Source organism: Pteropus vampyrus, unplaced genomic scaffold (assembly GCF_000151845.1).
Source record: "Pteropus vampyrus isolate Shadow unplaced genomic scaffold, Pvam_2.0 Scaffold108, whole genome shotgun sequence".
NCBI lineage: Eukaryota > Metazoa > Chordata > Mammalia > Chiroptera > Pteropodidae > Pteropus > Pteropus vampyrus.
In genome coordinates this window covers 1,681,330-1,706,644 of record NW_011888889.1, presented here as the reverse complement: position 1 = coordinate 1,706,644, position 25,315 = coordinate 1,681,330, and the positions used below count along the sequence as shown (strand labels likewise).

General features: G+C 32.7%; 1 protein-coding gene and 1 pseudogene across 37 annotated transcripts in view; one reads left to right on the top strand and one right to left on the bottom strand.

Moving 5' to 3' along the window:
- The window catches only part of PCM1 (pericentriolar material 1), a 77,591-nt gene extending 57,619 nt beyond the window's left edge, over positions 1-19,972 (top strand). For 27 of the 37 annotated variants that reach the window (XM_023533658.1, XM_023533654.1, XM_023533656.1 and 24 more), the window contains 13 exons: positions 3,412-3,532; positions 5,005-5,160; positions 5,400-5,536; positions 10,092-10,226; positions 11,893-12,090; positions 13,690-13,752; positions 13,988-14,123; positions 14,418-14,578; positions 15,624-15,699; positions 16,252-16,508; positions 18,060-18,152; positions 18,241-18,358; positions 19,631-19,972. In XM_023533658.1, coding sequence (XP_023389426.1) covers positions 3,412-3,532; positions 5,005-5,160; positions 5,400-5,536; positions 10,092-10,226; positions 11,893-12,090; positions 13,690-13,752; positions 13,988-14,123; positions 14,418-14,578; positions 15,624-15,699; positions 16,252-16,508; positions 18,060-18,152; positions 18,241-18,358; positions 19,631-19,656 — 1,677 coding nt within the window. In that variant the 3' untranslated portion in view covers positions 19,657-19,972. The remainder of the gene's footprint in view (positions 1-3,411; positions 3,533-5,004; positions 5,161-5,399; positions 5,537-10,091; positions 10,227-11,892; positions 12,091-13,689; positions 13,753-13,987; positions 14,124-14,417; positions 14,579-15,623; positions 15,700-16,251; positions 16,509-18,059; positions 18,153-18,240; positions 18,359-19,630) is intronic. The other 10 variants (XM_023533673.1, XM_023533667.1, XM_023533665.1 and 7 more) reach the window with 2 other exon arrangements.
- On the bottom strand, positions 9,117-9,235 carry LOC111743183 (annotated as a pseudogene).
- Positions 19,973-25,315: the final 5,343 nt, after the last annotated feature.

Here is a 25,315-nt window from a genome sequence, read left to right as displayed (position 1 = left end):
GTACTGAGGAGATAACATGCTAGATATTTAGAAATCACTTATTTAAAAGTTCAGACTCTAATTCTGTTATAAAAGATAATATATATGGTCTTGGGATAGCAAATATGTTCTATCTTATGCCTGCTGTAGCACTTGGATATCCATGAATAAGAATACCATAATTGATTAACAAATACCTGCTATAGGGTTGAAAGCATAGTACTGTGTTTCTGCCCATTGTTGATATGTTAAATGGTAATTTTTCCTGAAAAGATAGTATTTTTTCAAAAGATCGTGTTGTCTCTTCATCTGTAGTAATTTTTTTACAACTCTTGAAGACTTTTTCTGGATTTTTGCTTTTTAACTTATACTCATATTGAAAACCATACTTCTCCAAGTCATCTCTTTTGCTTAAAACCTTTCTTCACCAGGCTCCAACTCCTGTACTACTATGAACATAAACCTGTGTCTAAAAGCAACATGGTTTTAATTGACTTTATAATATCAGATATAAATTAAGTAATTGCTACTTGGGATTAGTTGTTATTATGACTGATTGAAAACTGTGTACTCCTTTTCAGGGGAAATGAAAAGTGGTCCAGGTGTATATATAAAAAATAGGAGACATTGGGTTATATTAAAGTCTATTAGGCATCAAAATAACTGAGAGCATAAAGAGTTTGTGTTCTTAGAAACCTTTTTTAGTAATTTTATATTCTTAATTCCAGTGCCTCCCTTTTTATCCATATTTTATATAGGTAACATTACTTCCAGTTCTTCTAAAAGATCTGATCAGTGGGTCTATACCATCAAAAGCATATTTTGAAAATTGAGATATAATTTGATAAAGTTAACCTGACAAGGTTTCAAAGTTTAAAGATACTGTACTTCTTAATAAGGGTGGTAAACAAAATATTGTAGGTGGCCTAGAAAACAGACATTTAATTCTCATGGTTCTAGAGTCTAGGAAGTCCAAGGTCTTGGTGTCAGCAGATTTGCTTCTTGGTGAGGTCTCTCTTCTTGGCCTACAGATGGTCACCTTCTCTCTGTGTCCTTACATGGAAGTAAGAGGAAGCTTTAATGTCTATTCCTCTTTTTGTAAGGGCACTAATGCCGTCATGACCTCATCTAAACCTGATTACCTCCCAAATGTCCCACCTCCTAATACTTATCACATTGGGAGTTAAGGTTTCAACATATAAATTTGAGATGGAGGGTTGTTCACAAAGATTCAGTCCATAATTGTGGGGACTTGGCATAAATAACTATACTTTTAAATGGCTAAGTCAGTTCTTTAATTTTTTATCCAAAACTTAAATTCATTGTCCACATCTTCATGTTATCGACAGCATTCATGTTAAATTCTACCCTTTTTTAATGCCATTTAATTATCATCAGCAGCACAATGTCTAGTGTTCTTACCCATAGGTCTAGATCAGTGCTATCCAGTAGAACTTTCTACAGTGATGGAAATATTTTATAGCAGCATCATCTAATATAGTAGCCATTAGCTTCATGTAGCTGTTGAGCACTCTTGAGATATGGCTTGTGGGATTGAGGAACTGAATTTAAAATTTTATTTAATTCGAATAGCTACACGGCTAGTTGTTACTGTGTTGGACAGATAGTCTCATTCCTATGTTTCTACATCAAGGTCCTTTGAGCTTAATTTTTGGAGCTTTTACATAGACATTTCAGAGCATGTAAAGGAGTCGTCATGCCCAGGAAAAAGAAGTAAAAGTAGGCATCTGGGAGTTATAAGTGAAGGAGGATGAGTAGTTGAGATTTAAGAAGAGGAAGAAAACATACTGCTATTTCTACTCTGGGTCTTATAAAAATGGTAAAAGGGCATTTACTGGCAAGTGTTACTTGAAGGAGCAACAAAATTGTTTTATTTCCTAAAACATGTTCCCTAATGTCTGAATTTACTTTAATCAGGGACAAGCCTTTCATTTCATAATTTAAGAGAAAATGTTTAAAGATCAATAGCTAGGAGAAAGAATTGGAAATGAGTTTCAGTCAAAATACAAGTGAGACTCCCCCTCTGCCCCCCAGTCACACTACATACAAAAATTAATATGAAATTACTTAAAGTCCTGAAAAAGCTAAAACTATAAAACTTCTAGAAGAAAACAAAATCTTCATGATTTGACATAGCAAAGATTTCTTAAGACACAGAAATACCTAGCTGTAAAAGAAAAAATTGATACATTCTGCTTTTCAAAAGATAACCATTAGAAGAAAATAATTTCAGTACATATATCTGACAAATAACTATATAAATGACAAATCCAGACTATATGAAGAACTTTTATAAGTCATTTGTAGGGCTAACAATTTAGTGAAAAAATGGGCAAGAGATTTGGACAGATGCTTCATGGAAAAAGATATATAAATGGCCAGTATGCAAATTAAAACCTCACCAGAGTCCACCAGAAAGGCTGAAATTAAAGCTTCATAGTAAGTGTTAGTGTGAATATTGGAGCAATTGGAACTCTCGCTGCTGGTGAGATTGTAAAATTGTACAACCACTTTAGAATGTAGTTTGGCAGTTTCTTATAAAGTTAAACATAAAGTGGCATGTGACCCAGCAATTTCTCTTTTAGGTATTCATCCAAGAGAAATGAAAACATCTCCACAAAATACTTTACACTAATGTTCATAGCATCTTTAGTTATGTTAACTTCAAATTGGAACATCAACATATAAATGGATAAACAAATTGGTATATTTGTACGATGGAATACTATTCAGCCATTAAAAAACACATGGCTTAATTTCAGAAATATTATGAGCAAAAGAAGCCAGACTCTGAAGAGTATATACTGAATGGTTCCATTTATATGAAATTCTAGAGCCAAAAAAAATTTGTGGTGATAGAAATCATATGATTGGAGTAGCGATTCTGAGTTGATGGAAATGGTCTTTACATGATGGATGCACCATGTATTCTTCCCAGGTGGTTACATGGTGCATATATTTTTCAAAACTCATCAAATTGTACACTTAATGGGTGTATTGTTGTATGTAAATTATTTCAATAAAGTTGGTTTTAAAAAAATATCAATGATGCTGTCATGTTTTTCTTATGATATGAAACAACTGGATATTATAGTAAGGTTACTAGGCATTATATTAGGGTTTAGAGATAGAATTTCCCTCCAGGTGTAGAAATAATTTAAAATATTAACTTTTCTAAGTTAGAATTTAATCAGTAGCTGGTTCTGTGTATTTTTATCTAATGACAAGTGTTCTGCAAGATTACTAAATATTTTAATGTTTTCTGTGATTCTGTATTCAACATTTATAACTGGTTATATCACAATTTTAAGTGTATAGTTTTATGCAGATATTGTTAAAATTTTAATACAGTCATAAACTTTTTAAAAGAAATATTAGTGATTTTTATTTGTTTTTAAAACTATAACTTAGGAAACTTTTGAGAAGAACTTTGAGAGAGAAACACATAAAATAAGTGAGCAAAATGATGCTGATAATGCTAGCGTGCTGTCTGTATCTTCAAATTTTGAGCCTTTTGCTACAGATGATCTAGGTAAGCAGAAATTTTTATCATCTTAGAACACGATCTTAATATAATCTTTGAATTGATAAGGAAACAAAAGTCTAGAAAGGCAAGTTGTGATAGAACAGGGACTTAAAAGTTTATCCATCCTTCTAAATTAAAGAATCTCCTGACTTTTAACTCTTTGTCCTTGGGCAAAAGCATCTAACCTTTCTGACTCTGGATAGAATAAGGAAATGGAGGTCTTAATTACCTTGCTGTGTTCTTGTGAAAACTACATAGAACTTTCTAATATACATAATAGAAGTTCAGATGATATTAATTTCTTTAAGGGAGAAGGTCATCCTTTCAGGTATTCCAGTTAATCAATGAGGAGAATTAAGAAGTAGCAATGCCCCATTAAGTTACATTTTCAATAACAATATTAACTTTGTAATTTGAAGTAAGAACTAAAATTTCTTAGCATAAATAATCTTTAGTTAGAAACCAGGTAATTCTAAGGCATGGCACATTGCATTTTTTTCATCAGTAAAACCAAAAAAGCTTAGAGGGTTGTATAACTCAAAGGAAGAGAAAAACACCCTGAATGAAAATTTGGAAAGGAGATTAGGGAAAAGAAAATATATAGGAACCTGATTAATTTTCCAGACTGTGGCCTATCAAAAGACACCAGAGTATTCAATCATTCAGACCTCAAGGGCACTTAGTTCATATGGTAATCTGATGTCCCGTTATTCTAGTGTTTGTTAATAACATAGGAACAAGATTTAGATGATTTCAAAGGCATTTTTTCACTACAAAGAAAAGGGCACACCTCACCCCATCTTTAGGTATCTACCTTTTAGCAAAGAAAAAATTCTTTTTCTTTGGTTATTGTTGACCCTAAGCCCCGTTCCCTTCAAGTCTGAGCTCATTCCAAAAACAGAAAAGTCACTTTGTGACCAGTGTTACCCCTTTAGTTGTCTCCACTTTCTGAATTGCCAAGTGACTTTGAGTCCTGTTTCATTTACTGATTTTTTTTCCTCACAATCATTCACCTAGTTTTGTTTGAAGTGGACAAAGGAAGACTGGGAAATCTCATTCTTAGATTTTCTCTTTACCTTACCTGTGTTAGGTTGGATTGTATGCAAAGGAATTTGCATGACATTTTGGGATTTATTTTTGTTATACTCTAAGTGAAGCAACATAATATATTGAAATAAATACGAACTTCAGAATCTAGGAGACCTGAATTCAAATCCCTGCTCTAACATTTAACTTGGCTATGAAACCTTGGACAGGTTACTTAAGCTCTCTGAAAATGAGGGTGTTATCTTACTTTATAGGATTATATTAAGGATTAAATAAATGTAGTAATGTTTGCCAAGTACCCAACTAGTATCTGGAACTCCACAAAGCTAGTTTTGCTTCCCTATGTTCAGAATTTTTTTTAATTAATTTTGAGGACTACCTGAAAAAGTTTGGTTTTATAGATTCTAGAAATATTTCTGTTCCTTATGCAGGTAACACTGTGATTCACTTAGATCAAGCATTAGCCAGAATGAGGGAATATGAGCGTATAAAGACTGAGGCTGAAAATAACACAAATGTAAGATGTACCTGCAGGATTCTTGATGAAGATGCTGCTGCTGCCACAACTGCTGTTAATAATTTAGAAGGTGCGTGTGTTCCTGAATTAATAGTAAAAACCATAGTTCCATATATAAAAAATTAAAAAGCCCCACCTGATGTATAACTGAACTTTCAACCACTTGAAATTATTAGGGGTGCTAAAACTGCATAGATGTTCCTTTGTATTATTTTAGCATAAGTCATAATTTAATACTTAAAATTTTGCATAAATGCATATATATAATGTCATAGACTTTTTTTGCTAATGTCTTTTTTTTTTTAATAGAAACTCCTATTGTTGAAAATCATAGTTCACAACAACCTATAAGTGAAATTTCTACTGTCCCATGTCCTAGAATTGATACTCAGCAGCTGGACCGGCAAATTAAAGCAATTATGAAAGAAGTCATTCCCTTTTTGAAGGTAAGCAATAAATTTTAAAAATAAACTTTATTTTGTTTTTTAATTCATACAAAGGACTCCATTGTAATAAATTCAGAAAATACACATAAACAAAAGAAAAAAACTATAAATAACCCATGTTTGGTGACTCAGAGATAGCCCCTATCAACATCTTGTGAACCTTTCTGTAATACTTTATGCATATCTATGTATGTGATCTTTCTAGATCACTCTGTTGCATATTTTTTAATGGTTACACAATATTCATTATTCATTCAAAAATATTCATAGAATTCCTACTTTAGGCCAAGTTTTGTAGACATAGAAGTGAAACAAGTCAAGGCCTTTGTTTGCTGTTGTGGAGCTTAAATGTTAGGATGAGACTATGGATCAAAAAAGAGAAATAAGTAAATATAAAACATGGAAATGTATATCAGGTAGTGATATGTGCCATGCAGAGAATTAAAATATGGTGATACAATGGTGTCTTTTAGACTGGATGGTCAGGGAAGGCTTCTGAAGAGGGAATATTGAAGCAGGTATGTGAATAAGGAGTCAGCTTAAACCAAGATCATTCCAGACAGAGTGAAATACCTTAAGATTAGGCACTAGGTTGGCATGTTGAAGGAACTGGAGGAAGATCCACATGGTTGTAGGAAACTTGTATGAAATGAAATTGGAGAGGGCAGGGGTCAGTTATGTAAGACATTATAGGCCATTTTTAGGAGTTTGGACTTTGTTTGAAGTTTCAAGGGGAAACTTCCAAGAAGGTTTTAAGCAAGAGAGAAACAGTCTTCTTTGTAGATAATTGATTATAGAGAGTCAGGAATGCAATGAGATCAGATGAGAAATGGTAGTGGCTTAAACAAGGGTGTGGTACTAGAGATGAGGAGAAGTAGACAACTGGCATATATTTTGGAAATCAACACGTCCTATTAATGCACTTAAAGCATGACACTAGATCAAAGAAAGGTCCCTAGAACTGGGGCCCAGGGGACCCAACATTTAGAAGTGTGAAAGAAGATGAGCCAGAGTTGGGACTAAGTAGTACTGCCAGTAATGAGCTATGTTGATTGCAACTGTGAGGGTTGAGTATTAATAGAATAGAATTTTCTATTAATTATTTTATCAGTTCCTATTGTTAAATATCTATTTATTCTGGTTTCTATTTCATTATTATAAATAAATCTTAAATGGTTTAGCTAAATTTAAATATATATCCTATTTTTATTTCCTTAGACATAATTCTTAGACGTAGAATTTCTAGCTCTAAGAGTGTGAATATTTTTAAGGCTTTTGAGATGTTATGTTAAATCGTCTCTCAGAAAGGTTTAACAATTTCTATTCCTACCAACAGTGAGTATACGAGACTGATAAGTGGTACTGTTTAATAATAATGAACAGGGCAGAGAAGTGTGCAAGCAATGGAACATGAAGACAAGACTTTTACTTGAGATGGCATACTTACATTCTAATTTAAAATGTAAATTTTAAAAATTAGAAATGAAAAGACAGTCTTTTCATTAAAATATGGGAAACTACAAAATATGTTGTCATTAGGCTCCTTTCTTACAACCTACTTTTACTTGTCAGTGTGTAAGATGTTGACAACAGAGAGCTGTTTCCATACACATACTTATTCCGTTGGTGGAAGTATTGCTTTCATTGGAATGTTTTGAGAGAACAGAAATCTTTGAGAAGGCAGTTCTAGAAATGGCTCTCTCCGATGACTTTATTTTATAGCCAAAAGAAGAGAGAATCATCTGGCTAGGCTCAAATTACTGTATATAAAAATTGAATCAGTTAGCCTTTTCCTGTGTAACTACAACAGCTCCTCAGAGGTTGTCTTGAGGTCTGTTTGCTTCCCCTTCTAATTTTTCACTCTCCTGCTGGCATTGTTAGCTGCATCAGGCCTGGGCACTTGCTGGTGCTTCTGCCTGAAGTGCTCTGCCTTCAATACCTGCAATGGTTTTTCCCTTGAACTACTTTAGTCAAGTAGTCTTAGTTTTTGAGTCTTCAGTCATTATCTTTTTGATGAGCAGATCTCTCCCTACTCCTTACCTACTTTTCTTTATGTCTGTAGTGCTCGTCACCTTCTAACCAATTTAATCTTTTCTTATTTTGTCTCTCTCCCCCAGTTAAAACATAAGCTCCATAAAGTCAGAGATGTAAATCTGTTATGGTCGCTGTCTTATCACCAGTGCCAAGATCCGTAGCTCCATGTAATAGGCATTCAGTAAATACTTATTGAATTAATAAATGAATGGAACCTTCAAACCTTAGCTGTGGTTTTCAAACTTCTCAAGCTCTTTAGGCTCTAAGAAGTATAGTTTGAAAACAACTGGCCCACAGAGCATCACTAATAGAATCTTTACAGCTTGGTTCCAGCCTCTTAACTCTTCCCTTCCCATATACCTTGTATCCTACTTGACATTCAGAAAGGCACATTGCCCATGTTATTCCTTCGCCTAGAATGTTCTTCCAGCCTACCTCTGTTGGTTTTCTGCTTCAAGACACAGCCCAAATATTTTTGCATGTTCTGACAGGCAGAATTCCTTCTCTTCACTGCTGGAATATTTGATACATGCCTTTATCATAGCACTTACAACAAAATATCAGTTATTTCCATGTTTCACAAGTTATTCTGTGAATTTATCTCTTGTTATTTGTAAAATATGTATTCCTCCCAAAAAAGAATACTTATTATATTCCTATAAATTATAAGAATATGCATATATTCTTAAATATAGATAAGTATTTAAGAGTTTGAAACCATTCTCTCAAGTGAATTGACTTGAACTATTTAAGTTATTGCTTGCTTCCATCTTAGACATGGAGAACTGTGTTGCCTTTCTGTAATTTTGTTTTTTGCGAGTAATTCAATAAATACTTAAAACATGTCTTTTGGTTAAATTAGGTTGATTGGTAGTAATATTTATTTGAAATGTAGTTATTTTCTAAGGTTAAAAAATAATAATTTAGCTTTATGCTTAGGGGATACAACCATCCTCAGAAAATTTTACTGCATATACCATTTTGTTTTTGATTTAAGTAATATTCTTTCATAAGGATTCCCTTACTGAATTTAACATTTCAGAAAATTTCTGAGAGCAACAAAATGAGTAGGACTAATGATTTGACTTTAACTATTTTATTATGTCTTATTTCATTTCATTCTTTTTTGGTAAGATTATAGAAACTTTTTGTTTATGTCAGCATTACACACAGTCACGTAAGCTAGATTTCTTGACGCTCTCTTACCCTCTATCAGAGGTATTTGTTGTTGCTTTTCTTGTGCTACCACAGCTCTTTATAGCAGCTTTTGCTTTTATGATGTTTATTTATTCAGCAAGTAATTAGAGTACCCTGTGAGCTAGCCACTGTGCTAGGTGATAAATAAGAAATAGTCCCTGCAGTTAAAAATTATCGTTTACTGTATAGTGCATAGTTTGTAGTGATTCACGTATCTGTTGTCAACATTTTTTTTTTAATTGCCTGCCTTGACATGAGAATTTTTTTTTTTAATTAGGTGAGGCAAACCTTTGTTGACCTCAGAGATTGCAAGGACCTTAGCTTACAATCCCTTATTTTTTATTTTTTATGCATACAGCTCCTGGTCTTCCTAAGTGGTCTCCCATCCAAGTACTAACCAGGCCCAACCCTGCTTAGCTTCCGAGATCAGATGGGATCAGCCTTGTTCAGGGTGGCATGGCTGTAGACAACATGTGAATTTTTTTTAAATGAACTTAAATCCTTAGATTTAAGGTCCTTAGACATCATCTGGTTTGGCCACCTGATTTTATACATTTGTACAGAAAAAAGAAAACCCCACAGATTTACCCAACTAAAGGTTAGTGGACCTGCCCAAACGAGTTTAGTGGCAGAAAAGAGATTAGAACCTTGAGGTTACTTGATATGGGTGTTTTATGGACTTACCTCAGAAAGCAAACCATGAATAAGATTATTATGTAGTTTGAACATGCTTCTTTAGGAAGATTAAGAAGAGACTTGCCCAAGTGGCTTGTTAAGAAGGTTAGACCAGTGGTTCTCAACTGAGGGTGATTTTGACCCTGAAAACATTTTGTAACGTCTAGATGCATTTTTAGTTATCAAGACTTGGGAGGGTGGAGTATACTACTGGCATCTAGCATGTAGACCAGAGTGCTGCTAAATATCCTACAATGCCCAAGGTGTCAGTAGTGCCAGTGTTGAGAAAGCTTGAGTATGATCCTAAGAGCAGTTGAAATGAACTGAACTGCAAATAGGAAGACAGATAATTTGGAAACTGTGGAATGAGTAATTCTCCTTAAAGTACAGAAAGAAAGTGATGAAAAATATTGAATTAGTCGGTTTCTTCTACTGGCCGTTATTTGCTGTGGTAAGTCAAAGTTTGCAAACCTCTTAATGTGTGTAGAGCAGGAGTTTGGCTATTCTTAGGAATGAATGAATAATTTTAAATGTATATCTGAAAGTTGAGAAGTACCTATGCAAGAAAAATAAAACCTCATATTATGTAGATCAATAATTTTTGAACAGTAGGTAAGTTTATATCCTAACCAGCTAGGATTTCTCTCAGGAACACATGGATGAAGTATGTTCTTCTCAGCTTCTAACTTCAGTAAGACGCATGGTGTTGACCCTGACCCAGCAAAATGATGAGAGTAAAGAGTTTGTAAAGTTCTTTCATAAACAACTTGGAAGTATATTACAGGTAAGAGTTTATACTTGTATGACATCAATATGTGCCATCTGGTTAGGATGTGCTTTTCTGCCATTTTCTGGCATTACACCATTTATTCAAGCAGCTATCCATTCTAGCATCTATTTAGGGTGACATTTTAATACTTTATAGGTTATTTCTTTAACTGGTTAAAAAATTACTAGGGCCTATGTCTTCATTTAATTTGATCATCCCTGAGGCCTATCCCAATTCTAATTTTGTTTTGATTTTTCTCCTATCTAATAAGAACATTTCAAGGTTGAAATGTTTAAGAAAATATTCTGCCATATTTTATAAAATGATTTTTTACCAATCTGAGAAGTTTTAGAAGCAAGAAAGCAGCTATTGATTGTGGGGACCTCTTAGGCTGTAACACTAACCTCGAAGTAGTGATTCTCAGCTGGGAATTGGGAATTCCCAGGAGATATTTTGCAATGTCTGTAGACATTTTGTTTGCCAACACACAGGGATGCATCTAGCGTCTAGTGAGATGTTAATAGTGCCAGGGTTGAGAAACCCTATGTTAAATAAGCATACCTTACTTACTAACCATGTCATAAACATCTTTACAGTTAAATTCACCCATATATTTTCTCATTAAGATAGTTCAGTAATGTGTATTGTTACTCTAAACTAGAAAATACATGTGCTTTTAGTCATTATTACAAAATCCTACAAAACTTTTCCTTTCTATTACTATGTTTAAATTGATTTTAGAGACAATATTATCACTTTGTTAATTTTTTAAAAACCTATGCTTGATGCAAATTTCCATTATTATAATTTTCCATTTTATTTTAAGACTGACGTATAAGTTATATATAGTCATTAAATTGTCCCGACTCTTTTTAATCTAATAGAACTAACATAAAATTTATAAGGACTATAAGACATGAGTGGTATTGTGCATTGTTTAAAAAATATTTAGAATAATTTTTAGATAAATGTATTTTATAAATTTATCTAGCTTATTTCTACAGAAAGAAATAAGTCCATTTTAGAATCAAGATGAAAGAGAAATTGTGTATAATTTAAATACTTTTTGTTTACCAAGAGCCATGCAGTTCTTCCTCGGTTTTGCCTACTGTTATAATTGTGGGCAAATCTCAAAAAGTGTTAGTTTGGAAGTCAGATTCTTTCTAAGTCTCAGAAAATTAGACTGCTTTTCTTTCACCCATTCCTGATTTTTTTTCCACAAGGGGACCTACATGAAGAATAAAAGTTGTGTATGTTAAATCTTGACCAGAGTATTAAAATTTTTTTATGAGCTAGAGCTTAAATTATTTCTACTCTTTTTCCTATGAAACCTGTTTAATGATTTTTTTTCCCACAAGGCATCCAGCATTTGCACTTCTCATAATTGTGCTATAGAAGGTAGTCTTTTGGAAGGGAGGGGGACACCAGACATCATAGTTATTTGCCTGTTTGCTAAATAGCATAGTCCATGTTTTTAGGAAGAAAGGAAAAAAAATCAGTTTTATAAAAAAGCTCAAATATAGCAGACAAGTGCTCACTTGATGCTGTATTTCAATAAGTAAAGAGTAATAAAATTGTTTTTCACTAGGTATTACAATTGAAACTTATTAATCATCTGAATGGCTCTATCCACAGTTGAAGTTTACTATAATCTTAAAGTGATTTGATTATCTTTGAATAGGATTCACTGGCAAAATTTGCTGGCAGAAAATTGAAAGACTGTGGAGAAGATCTTCTTGTAGAGATATCTGAAGTATTGTTTAATGAGTTGGCTTTCTTTAAGCTCATGCAAGATTTGGATAATAATAGTATGACTGCTAAACAGAGATGCAAAAGGAAAATGGAAGCAGCTGGAGTGATACAGTCTTATGCCAAAGAGGTAAATGACATTCATTTTGATTTTAGAAGTAATTATAATTAACACATAAGTACAGGTCTTGATTATTATTAATAACTAAAATTATACTTGACCTCAGAAAAGTGGTTTTAAAGTAATACCTGTTAATCAGATTATACTGAATCTCAGTGGTAACAGCAGTAACTGCAGAAAAGGAATGCAGAGAGGACTTGATGCTAAATGTACATTGTCAGATATCCAATTCACATTATTGTCCTTATTCAGAGTTCCAGAGAAGAGAGGATGACAGGGATCTGGTTCTTGACCAGCTGACTGCCACATCTATTGCCAGCCAACCCGTAATATGTATATCACCTCAGCCAACACACATGCTTTTTTACCAGTGGGATTTCGGTTGCACATCCCTCTAGCCTCTTATATACTCTGTTAAATTAGTCTCAGTCACATGTGAAATTGAATGTTTTTTTTTTCCCCTCAATTTGAGCCATACCAGAAGGCTTTTTCCCTAGACATGAACCTTTTTCTTGATTCTAATGATGAAAGGGAAAGTGAATCAAAATCCAGAACAGGACATAACCCTTCCTTAAATCTGGAGTAAAGTCAAGCCATCTCTTTTGCACTTTTTATAATGTGTTTATTCTAGACATAAATTTAAGTTTCAGATTATGTCAGTCATTGCTTACAGCTTGAAGAAAATAAAACAGGATAATAGAAGGGCTACTTTATATAGGCACTCTCACTAGGTTCTTTAAAGGGATGAAATATGAGCTAAGGCATGAAAGACTAGGAGTTTATAATGAAGATGAAGAAGAAGAGCATTTCAGGAGGAGAGGATTGTAAGTATGAAGACGCTAAGGCAGGATTGAGCAGTTTGGAGAAGAGAGAAGTCTAGGGAGGCAGGAACACATTAAATGAGGTGCAGGTATAAGAGATGAAGTCACAGAGGTAGGTGAAGCCAAGTTACGGGCCTTGGAAACCATGGTAAAGATCTACTGTTTTATTTTATTCTAAGCAGGATGGAAACCCATAGGAAAGTTTGAAATAGAGGAATGATGTAATCTCATGTACAATTTAAAATTATTATCTGGATACCGTATTGAACAGGAATTGTAGTAGAGTAGAGGTAGAAGCAGAGAAATCAGTTTTAAGGCTGTTGCAGTAGTCCAGGTAGGAAATGATGTGTCTCATCTATGAGTGAGCCGCAACAGATACACTTTGATGATTGAGTCAATAAGGTGTTCTAGTGATTTAGATGTGGATAATAAAAATAAAGCACAAGATGGTTCCTAGTTTTCTGATTTGTGCATTTGGGAGAATGAAGGGCCGTTAATTGAGATTGGGAAGACTAAAGGAGGATGGCATTTTGGAAGGAAGGAAATAAAGAATTTTGTTTTGGACTTAGTAAATTTGAGATACCACTTATATATCTAAGGGATGTCAGTGGCTTTGGTTTTGTGAATTTAAAAGATTTAAATAAAAGAGTTTAATTGACATTTCTAAGAAAGCATTCAGCTATTTGGATAATGGTTAAAAAATGCATTGTTTGTTAAAGCTTACTGAATACCTAAGTGTAATGCTGAAAGTTTACCCCTAAATTCTGCTTAATTGATTTGCTTATAGGCCAAAAGGATTCTTGAAGGAGATCATAGCTCACCTGATAGAGAAATTGATTGCAAAGACAAAGTACGTGCTAGTTAATTTGTGCCTAAAAATAATGGTTTTGAAATGGAAGATTAAATGATTTTAACAGATCTTACTTTAAAGTATATCATCAAATGACCTTTCTCTTAAAAACAAAACTAAATTGTCAAAAATGATTCTTTTTTTTAATTGGGTAATGATGGTTATTAATTTTTGTGGTAGAATTACTGTATACTTTTTTTAAGTGTACTTTAGTTACTCATTTATTTGTGGCTAGGACAAAGATGAGACTGAAACAGTTAAGCAGACTCAAACATCTGAGGAATATGATGGTGATGGTCCCAAATATGTGAAATCTGATGTTTCTGATCAAGAGGAAGATGAAGAAAGTGAAGAATGTCCAGTGTCCATTAGTAAGTTTAAAGGCTCCGTGCTAGGTTTATACATAGGTCCTTAATAGGTCTTTTATTGAAAGTTTGTTGGAGTATAATGAATGTAAAATTAGATGTCAGACAACTCTGAATTTGAATTCCAGTGTGACCCTGACTAAATTATTTGTCCTTTCTGCACCACAGTTTTTTCTAGTATTTACTGTTTTGAAGATTTCAGATGTTGCATGTAAAGCGCTTGAACAATACAGTAATTCAATAAATTGTAGCTATTATTAACTGCTGAAAAATTACTAAAAATTGTGTTAATCAACTTAGATTTGTCGAAAGCGGAAACTCAGGCTTTGAATAATTATGGAAGTGGAGAAGATGAGAATGAAGATGAAGAAATAGAAGAATTTGAAGAGGGACCGGTAGATGTCCAGACTTCACTTCAGGCTAACACTGAAACTACGGAAGAAAATGAACACGATGATCAGGTATTCCAGTGTAGACTAACACACCTTCCACCAATTTTCTTTTAACTACTAAAAGCAGATCCTTTTTAAAGATGTAAAAATTTACAGCTCCCTATTCTCATTTTCATGAATACAAACCTTTTGCATATTTTTATTGCAATCTGAAACACTAGTTTAATTTTGTATTTAGCAGTGTTTAAATTGAAAGCACTGTAATCTTTTTTTGTAGCAAGTCCTTCAGACTATCTGGATTTTTAATTTATATTTTTCCTAGCCTTACATGGAAATAATATGCAACAGAATAAAATCATTCCCTTTTCTACCTCTGCTTCATCCTGCCTCAGAGGCATTGCTTTGTATGTTGGTTTTTTTTTTTTTTTATTTACCTCTGTATTTCTGAATAATATGTATCTGTGCATATATTTATTCATTTGTATATTAGATGTAATCTATCAATTTCCTATTATAGTAGGTAAGATTTTTAGGTCATTCATGACTCCTCATTTAATTATAACTTTTGGTTAATTCTATATGTAATCAAACGTTTAGATTTAACCAGATATGTAAATATTACTGACCAATATTACTGTTTATCGTTAGTGTTATACATTTTTTCACTTGAGTTTAATAATTGTCTCAATTTTTTATTCACTTAATTTTCTTTGAACATATACCCAAGTCTTTGCTATGCCTGCCAAAAGCTGTATAAACCTTTCAGTGAAATTTTCTCCATGAACCAATTTGTTGGTTTTGTCCTTTTCTAGAGCACTCCCCTTTCCTGCCCTATTCTAGGTTTGGCTTTTAGACCTGCTGAAAATAAAAAATAGTGGAATCTATAATATTCCAATTCTCCGTATTATTTTGAGGTTAAGAAGAAGAAACCTTTTTATTCAGTCATCTTGAAATTGCAACTGTAGCCTCTTTGAAACACTTTTAGAAGGTATTTTTAAATTCTTTTGTGTGATGGTCTCATATTGGACAAAAGCCACATACTAGTAGGCATCTCCTGTATAGTGGCATGGTATATTTTAGGTCCTGTTATTAAGACATTTCTTTATTCTTCTAGGCTCTACAACAGGACTTTGAAAAATCAGCAGAAAGCAAAACTGTCCCATCAGAACAAGAACCCCCTACTAATAAAGGTAAGAAATCTAAATAAGTATTTAATTTTAAGATTATGTAAAGTACCTTTTATGTGCTTAAAAACTAAAAAAATTTAAGTCGTTAGCTAATGGAAGTTTGACAGTATTTTGGACCTAACATATGTCCTTTTTCTCCCCCTAAAAACATTGTAGAAAACAAGAGGGCTTTGTTTCTGCAAACACCATTAAAAGTTGACATACTTAAATGCACAGAAAAATTCTGCGAAGAAGACATCTTTAGATACAAATGTGTGTTTTTTGTTTTGTTTTAAATACCCATTCATGGGCCTTACTCCTAAAAATCTTGCTTCATTAGAAATTGGGCGGATTTCAGGAATTTAATTTTTAAAAAATCTCTAGATGAATATGCTAAATTTGAGAACTGTTGATAAGGAAAATTTGTAGTTGCCTCTTCTTTTGGGTCTTAGTTACTCTAGTTATTCTAGATGTCTTGGTTACTCTAGATTCATACACATTGTCTTTATTTGGAATAATAGTAAAATTTAACAGTTATTGCATTACACTAATGTTAAGACTTTCTTTTGATGACAGATAACCAAGATAGCACTCCTGTGAAACCGTGTTACCTCAATATCTTGGAAAATGAGCAACCTCTAAACAGTACTGTCCAAAAGGACTTGCTTACTACCATTGATTCATCTGAACAGCCTAACACTTTGCCTTTACCTTTAACTGAAATTGAAACCTTGGTGCCTAAAGTCAAAGAAGTTAAATCTGCTCAGGAAACTCCTGAAAGCTCTCTGGCTGGAAGTCCTGATACTGAATCTCCAGTGTTAGTAAATGACTATGTATGTATCATTTTTATTTCTAAGTATTTCCGCATTGATTTCTGTTTGCATTTCTTTATTTTCAGGTTATATTTTCAGCATGTAAACACAACCTCACTTTGTGTTTAGGTTTAGAAACCGTTGGAATATTTTTATTTCTTATTCGAACTTATTTTAAACTTGAAAGGTGATAATAAATTAAGACGACCATCGCAAAACCTAAAAGCTATCCTTTTTATAATTTTGAGAACCAAAGAGATGACTTTTAGGTGGCAACCTTGAGAGAGTTCATTTAAAGTTCAGCTCTGAAGGCATAATGATTCTCGAATCGTTAGTCTCTTAACTTACTCATACATGACTTCTCAACTATTTAGAATACTGTGTAAATCTTTGATAAACCTATTATAAATGTAAGTTTACATTTGGAATAGGAAACGAAACAATTTGACAGCAGTAGAGATCTCTATATAGTGAATAACAAAGAAATATGCTAGCAAATTGTACTTATGATGTAAGTAGGTAAGTTTAGTTTTACTCTGGACCTTTGTATCAATTTAATTTTATAGCAAGTAGTTTATTTTTTGGATCCTTGGGTTGTATATGTTTAATGTATTTTGTCTTATCAGAAAAAAATGAAGGAATTTATAACAGTGTACTTTTAGGTCTGAGGCAATGTGTTTCACATTTCTTTAATACAGATTTTCTTCCTAAAGGTATATTATGATTTCATAATTTCTCAGAAAGGGGGCTGATAATGTTTTAAAAACATTAGTAGAAAGAATAACTCTTAACTCTGTTTTGTTTGCTTCACTACCAGTAAAATATGCATTTAAAACTCTGCAAGTTACCTGTTAAGATTTATTCTTATCATTTGATGAGTGTATAGAGTTGAAATAGGAAGCACTGAATTGAAATTAGATTATAGAGAATCTTGGATTTGAGTTTTAGACAGGGGATGCTACTGAAGGTTTTTGCACCAGAAAGTGAAATGTTCAAAGTCTTGGTTTTTGAATATGAATCTGATGAGTGTGTAAGATATGTTGTCAAGGAAGCAATGTTAAGAGGCTCCATTATCATATAAATACAAAATATGATTCAGATGAGAGAGAGATGGGTGGAAAATGTTGTGAGAAAAAGGAAAACCTAAAGTTTCCCCTCAGATAATTGGTAGAATGATGATACGATTAAAAATTAGAAAGAAAAACAAGGAGAATAAAGGAAATCAAGTTTCGGAAAAGTACAGTGTGTGGTGATTACAAAAGTGAGTTTTAATTTCATACCTCATCTTTCTATTTGAACCTCCACAGAGTTGATATTGAAAGTCTGTAAACATTTACTTACAGTCTGCTGGATACAGCTCTGTTGTATTCTGTAAACATATCAAGAAACAAGAGTTGTTGTTCTAATTATTTTAGCCCTCAGCATAACTGCTATTATTTCTTCCTTTAACCTGTATAAACTGGCTCTTTGTTATATAAAATGAAACAAAACACAACAATATGCCCCACACCTGGTTTAGATCCAGAGATAGACTAGCTTGCCTTCATTAAATATAATGTGTTTATCTTACAGGAAGCAGAATCTGGTAACATAAGTCAAAAATCTGATGAGGAAGACTTTGTGAAAGTTGAAGATTTACCACTTAAACTGACAATATATTCAGAGGTACTTGGCTCTCTTTAGTTAAACTTACCTTTGTATTATAAATACTGTTAAGATGAAAATGATTTTGTATTTTTTTGTCATTTCAAAGGCAGATCTAAGGAAGAAAATGGTAGAAGAAGAACAGAAAAACCATTTATCTGGTGAAATATTATGTGAAATGCAGACTGAAGAATTAGCTGGGAATTCTCAAACACTAAAAGAACCTGGTATAAGTTATCAATTTTAACCATACTGTATTGAAAAATTAATCATAATACTATTATTTTTTGTTTTTTAAATGCATTAGTAGTACCTGGAGGATTTAAGCCAAATATTGAAAATGAAACATAATTTCCTAAAAACTGTAGTACAGCTTCCTAATTTATAAAATGATATTTTCAGATTTTTTCTATTTTTAAAATCTTCAGGTCTAGCAAAGTAATAGATGCACATGGTTTAAGAAAGGAAGGTACAAAATAGTTACTAATAATTGGTAAAAACCCATTGCTTTTAATTATTGGTTTTCCTTTTGGAGGAGATCCTCTATAGCTCAAAATTATACTTATAATTTTTCTTAATCTTAAAAATTCGGATAATGTTTCTTCTCTCCAAAATGAAAAGTGGGTATTTAGACCTATCTCTCCTTAAGTGTTCATGTTTTTTGTTTTCATTTGTTACCTTTGTCATTTGGGTCTTTCCCAACTGTTCCTTCCCTCTTCCTCTTCCCTCTGTTCAGTTTTAGTCATAGTCTTAACATTAATAAGATTATTAAACTAAACACACATTTTATTTTTGTAATTATAATCATTAAATTTATATTTTTCTGAAGATTCTATATAAATGATTGATTACAGAGCCAGGGGATAGTCCCAGATTTCTTTTTTGTGAGTCTAATAGCACAACCCCTGCGCCACTCAGAGGAGATTATTTCTTGCATCCAAGTCAAAAGATTTTCTTTTTGTTATTTTCTATCAATTCATTAATTGATTAAAATTATTTTGTTTTTTCCTGGAAATGGAGCAAAGAGACGGGTGCACCAAATATCAAACCTTCAATTAATTTTCCAGTCTTCAGCTCAGTTCTGCTTGTTAGAATCTCAGCGGACCCATCTCAAAGTGTGTCTAGGCTACAGCTTCCTCCACTCTCACTGTGCCTCCCTCTGCTTTCAGCAGTTTGGGAATTTGTTAATATCGCCTCTCTGTTCTCTCAGAACCACTCTTTTGTTGGTCTGGATTTCTTCATTTTTATAGTTCTTTTTTTTTTTTCTAGTGGGGTATTTTCGAGAGGAAGTATCTGCTCAGTCCGCCGTCTTAAAACAAACTCACACCTATTCTTTTTAAACTCTGGTGTGTTATCTGGGAATTATTGCAGGAAACTAAATTAGTATTTCTTCTGTAATAACTTTATATTACAAGTGAAAGTACTAATGGAAGTCAACAATATTAAAGTAAATTCTGGTAAGTAATTTATAAGGCATTAATTATTATTTTGTTTTTCAGAAACAGTGGGAGCCCAAAGCACATGAGATGTCTTCAGAGGCTCATCTAACTCTCTCTTCACATAGTCAGTGCATATCTGAAAATGGTTCTAAATAAACATCCGTTTTGATCTGTATAAAAATGTAAATTAGTTTGACACGGCATTTTTGATAGGTATGCTAATTCCTGCCCATGGCAGTTTAAAACATCAGAAACTAAATTCTGAACAGATTCAAGCCTTGTTACACTGTGGAGTTATTTTTCTTTTCTTTTTTTGGTCTCGATTTTTTTTCCCCATTGTGATGTTTGGTAACATTGAATTTAAAATGTAGTTTTAAATAAAGTTTGGATTTATCTGTAAAATATCTTTTTTGGGAATTATGTTGAATCCTGTACAATAAGTCACAATTCTATATAATTAGGCAGTTCAAAGAAGAGCAGTGATCTAGAGTTAGAGAAATAATACACTATTTATTACAAAGCCCAGCATTAGGCCAGGTTTCCACAATTTGCCAATGTTAACTGCTGTTGGGTCTAATGTTCTTTTAGTCTTATTCCTGTGCAAGAATAGGGCAGATTTTAAAGGTTTTCAGGATCTCTGTGAAGTAATTATAGAATATATATTCATACTCTATTCAAATTGGGTAGGTTTAGAACACATTTCCTTAGTATCTAGAACTTACATAATTATTAGATAAATATTTTCTAGAATTTCAGTTCCTATCTCTGTTGCCTACATCTAAAAATTTTAAAAGTTTTATATAATTAGAGAGTATTCCTGCACAGACAAGTAACATTGTGATTAATTTTAAATGAAAAACTGAGCTCTTTCAAGTAGGGGTTCATAGTGCCGAATTTATGTACCAGAACGTTAAGGTTCTGTATGCCTTTGGACAGATGTACCTTTAAAGATAATAGCTTAAGACCAGAGCATAGTAATTGCTTTGCATGTAGTGAGAGAAAGCAGTTTGCAGATAAAGTATTGAGTAATGGAAATCTATGTGACTTCTTCATCACTAAGTCAGCTTTTAAAAGGTATTTTACCTTTAGATCCCAACTTAACATATACCCAGTAAGGCTTCACAGAGCCAGTTAACAGTTAAGTCAACCTTCAGATTCTTCCTTGAATAAAATATAAAGAATTATCTTAAGTATCTTTTAAATTTGTTAATAGTTGACCAAAATACCTATAAGAAAAGAATTTGGTTGGGATGCTTTTAAAATTTCTTACCTGTCTGATACTTCAGTGTAAAACTGTAATGTCCAATTAGGGAGTATTATATGGGCATTTCCCTATGATGACATCTGCTGTACACCCATCCCTCGATTTACGTAAAGTTGATGGCTTTATATCACTCAAAGCTAACGCAATATTCTTGATACAACTTAAAATTGTGCGTTTATTCCAGGCTTCTGTAACTGTAAAGTGATTCATTATCTTCAAATTTATTAAAAATATTAATTAAACCGTTTAATGTAGGTTAATCTTAAAGGTGGAAATAATGCCTTCATCTAAAGGTTGGATCAAGGAAGTTGTATTTGGTGGCAAATATACAACTTTTGTATTTGGATGTTCTAAATTGTATGGATGACCAAGTGTGTTATCTAAAAGTATTTTAAAAGGAAGACATTTTTCCTTCATATAATTTTCAGCCTACAGCAAAAACATTTGTAAAACCAATCTTGAAAAACATCAGTAGTCACCCATGCTTTTTTATTTGCCATACAATAAACGGGAAGATCATTAATAATTGTGTTAGTATTAGTTTTTTGTATGTTGCTGAGTTAAGCTATTTTTTTTAAAAAGAGTAATCACCAATAATGGAAATAAAAAAGAACCACATAAAATGAGACTACGTAAATGGAAACCACGTATAAAAAGCCTGCGCAAACAGGGGGATATTTACTGTATATAAAAAACTTGCATTAAAAAAATGACCACGTAAGTCGCGGGACAGGTATATTGCTACACATGTAAATTATGTGACATATATCTCCAACTTTTAATTCCAGAATGAAGAATTCTTATCCAGCTAGTCTGACTTCAGGGAAACTGAAATAATAAGTTACATTTTATGTCTATTCCAGTTCTATATTTGTTTTCTGGATTGTACAGGAAGAGGGGAAACCTCATTTTGGTACTCAAGTCAAGCCTTACATATTACAAGTCTCTCTCTGCATGCATATTAAAGATTGATACTGTGGAAGAGTTGTACTTCTGGTTATTACTATAGTACCTATGAACCTTATCAAACTTGCTTATTTGACTTATGTTAATAGCTGCTATAATGTCTGTTTTATATTTTAAAGCTAAATTGTTTTAAAATTACCTAGGACTTGAGAGCAGATAACTTTTCATGTTTTCCCCTAGAAGCTATTGCTAAAAGGTTAGGCATTAAATATTTCCATTTGTCTTAATTTGTAAGTAAAAAATTTTATTAGAGATAAGAGAGGGAGAAAAGGTCAAAATAGGTGAGAGAGAACCCTACACAGGTTGAGATAATGCCTAAAATAATGAGCTCACCAGACTGTGCAGATATTCTTTGTATTTTGTAACATTCACTTTGGATAAATGGTCTTTCGCTGTTAATAAATGTATATCCTGCATATGATCTTGAATTGCATTTTCATTAAATTGACATACTCATTTATGCTTTAGAATTCCAGAATTGTGCCTTATTTGACAATTTTAGATGTTAAAAAAAAAAAGATAAAAAATAATGACATAACTAGACAGAGATTGTTAAACTTGAGACCATTTTTCTTACAGTGCAGCTGTGTTCTACTATTTCTTAGTTGTATCTACCTAATATGTAGAGAACATCCTCATATTTAAAATTAGACTGTCATGTTTCTGGCTTATTGCTCAACTTTAATATAAACAGCTCATTCTTCATCTGTTAAAGAAATAATTGGGTCTAGATTTCATTATTTCACTGTAAAACATGGTTGCCCCAGTCTCCTTGCCTGGAAGAGCCAGCATTTCTTGTTCTTGCTGTACAACTTTTGTTACTTTAACATTTGCTATCTTTTCATGTCTGGTTTTTTCCTCAAAATTACTGGTGTCTCTGGCTGGCTCATTTCCTATTAAGGAACAGAGGAATCCTATGCCTACAAATGACTTTGATTCATATATTAGAAGATTTTTAATTATCAGTTCATTTGATCTGCCCAGATTCAGAAATATGCATAACAGAACATTTGAGCCAACAATTTACAGAAAGCTATTGATTTGGTTATTTTGAAAACTAATCACAACATAAAGTTTCAGTACAAGAGTTCACATAATATTGCATTAAGACTTATGTGTAGTTTTCCCTGATAAATAGGTCTAGCAAACCACATGTGACTAATTTAAAATAAATAATATCAATATTGTTAGTTTGCTGGAAATTCTCACCTGTAATGAACTATATCACTCAGAATATAGCAGCGCTTTTAAGGCCATTTGTTGATCAGATGACATCAGGAAAGGCTTTGAAAAATACAAAGTGCTATATCAATTCGCAGTAGTAGTATTCACCATTTGTGTTAAACCTCACTTTACGTGAGACTGGACACGGACATTTAGAGTTCTTCCATCTCTATTGCTCTTTCACCTGTTGCCTCACAGTTGCTATTCAGTATTTTCCTACAAGGGGAATATGGGTTAGTCTATCAAATGAAGTAGTGATCATGGAAATGCTTTAATGACAAGTGCTACGTAAATGTAAGGCACCATATATGTATCCATGTTGGAGAAAGGAAAGGCACAGGGAAAAAAGTAGTAAGATTCTCCTCAAACATACAACTCAGTGATGAGGTGTCTTTTGCTTGCTTTTCAATGTTCTGACATTTTAAAAATCTATTTCTAAGGCAGAATTTTAAACACTATCTGCCAGAACCCATACTTGATTCTGTGTTTCTTTGCTTAACAAACATTCTTTTCTAACATGTCCTGGCCATATACTCTTTTTGTAATTTTCCCCACTTTAGCTAAGGAGGCAGAATCTAAAGAGCCTTCATAGTGGATCTTAGATGTGGAGTTGTCCCAGTGTCACTTCCACCATTCTAGGTATCTTCAATTTTATATTTTCTCCTCTTTCCATTCCCTCACTCTTACTATCTCCACATCCCCCCAAAATGTTTAAGACATAGATAGAATAATGGGGTTTAAGCTATAAAAATATTTCAAATAGCTTTTTGAATTACATAATTTTCAACTTTACCTTGGATTCTATCACGATTGCCCTTTTTCTCCTTCTGATCTTTATATTCCGCCAATTATCAAATTTTGATTATACAGGTGTTCAATAGATTAATTTCTAATAACCCTTTTTTGTGGTCCCATCATTGAATTCGATTGTATTCGAGTATAATTTCTGGTACTAGCTAGAAAAGTAAGGCATATTTCAGGATGTAATGTTTTCTAACCAAAGAAATTTCTATTTCTTAATTTAAGTGATTTTGAAACTTTCTGGTAGGGTAAGTGGTCATTCTTAGATTTTCATGTAAAAAACTCCTTTACCTTTTAAGGGATTGTCAGGATTCAGAAACTCAGCTTATATAACATTGTATAGTTCAGTTTTTTTTCTTATAAGTACTAGCAGTCATTTTAATACAGTAGAGCACTTTTGTGCTTTAGCTGAAAATTCTTTCACAGACAGTATTTGGATGGTATAATGAAGCAAAGAGAGAGTATTACTATGACATTTGGAAACATGATGCACAAACATGCTGATGCTGTTTAACCCCCTCTATTCCTCATTTTTCTATCTGCAAAATGAGAGAATTGTCACGAATCCGAGGATGTTTTTAGGATGTACATTTTATCAAATGTTAACTACATCTTTCAAAAGAAGATTTACAAAGAGAATTAAAAATGGAAGTCAATGAATAATCAATTGTACAAGTAACTGTCAATGCTTATTATTACAATGGAATATTCCTGTAGTGTATTTCAGAAAAGTTTCAACTAAGTATATATATAATGCAGATAAATACCTAGCTATTCCTTTTCAAGTCAGTTAATAGGTAAGTCATATTCATTGATTAATGTGATAAAAATAAACAGAATTTAAAGTGCACTGAATTCAGTGATATGAGCTACAATAGATTTTAAACTAATGGAAAAGCTTTTCAAAAAGACTTTTTGCTCAAATTTAAGAATAAGGGTTTCTGAAAAGAGCCCCCTTCCATTCCACTCCCCACCAGCACTTCCATTTTCTACTAAAAAAGATGCATGAAAATTGGTACCAACTGTAGTTTGGCAATGTGTACCAAGGTTTTTCACGATAGTTCATATTCTTTGACTAATTCAATTTCTAGAAATATATCCTAAAGATAAACAATTTAGTAAGACTTCTTTTTATATTCTGGATGATCTTTGTCATACATAGTTATTGCAAATATTTTTTCCTGATCTGTGCTTTGCGTTTTCATTTGTTTCAAAGATGTTATGTCTTTTTTTATGCTTAGTATTTTATATCCTAAGAATCTGCCTATGCCAAGGTCATTGAGGTTTTTTTTTTTTCTTCCTGTTTTCTTTCAGAGGTTTTTATAGTTTTACAGCATTTACATTTAGGTCTATCATTAATTTTGAGGGTTTTTTTTTTTTTTTTTTGGTATGTTGCGGAGTCTAAGGATCAAAATTTATTTTCTTCCCATACAGAAATCTAGCCAGAATCACTTGTTGAAAAGACTATCCTCTATTAAATTATCAGGTCA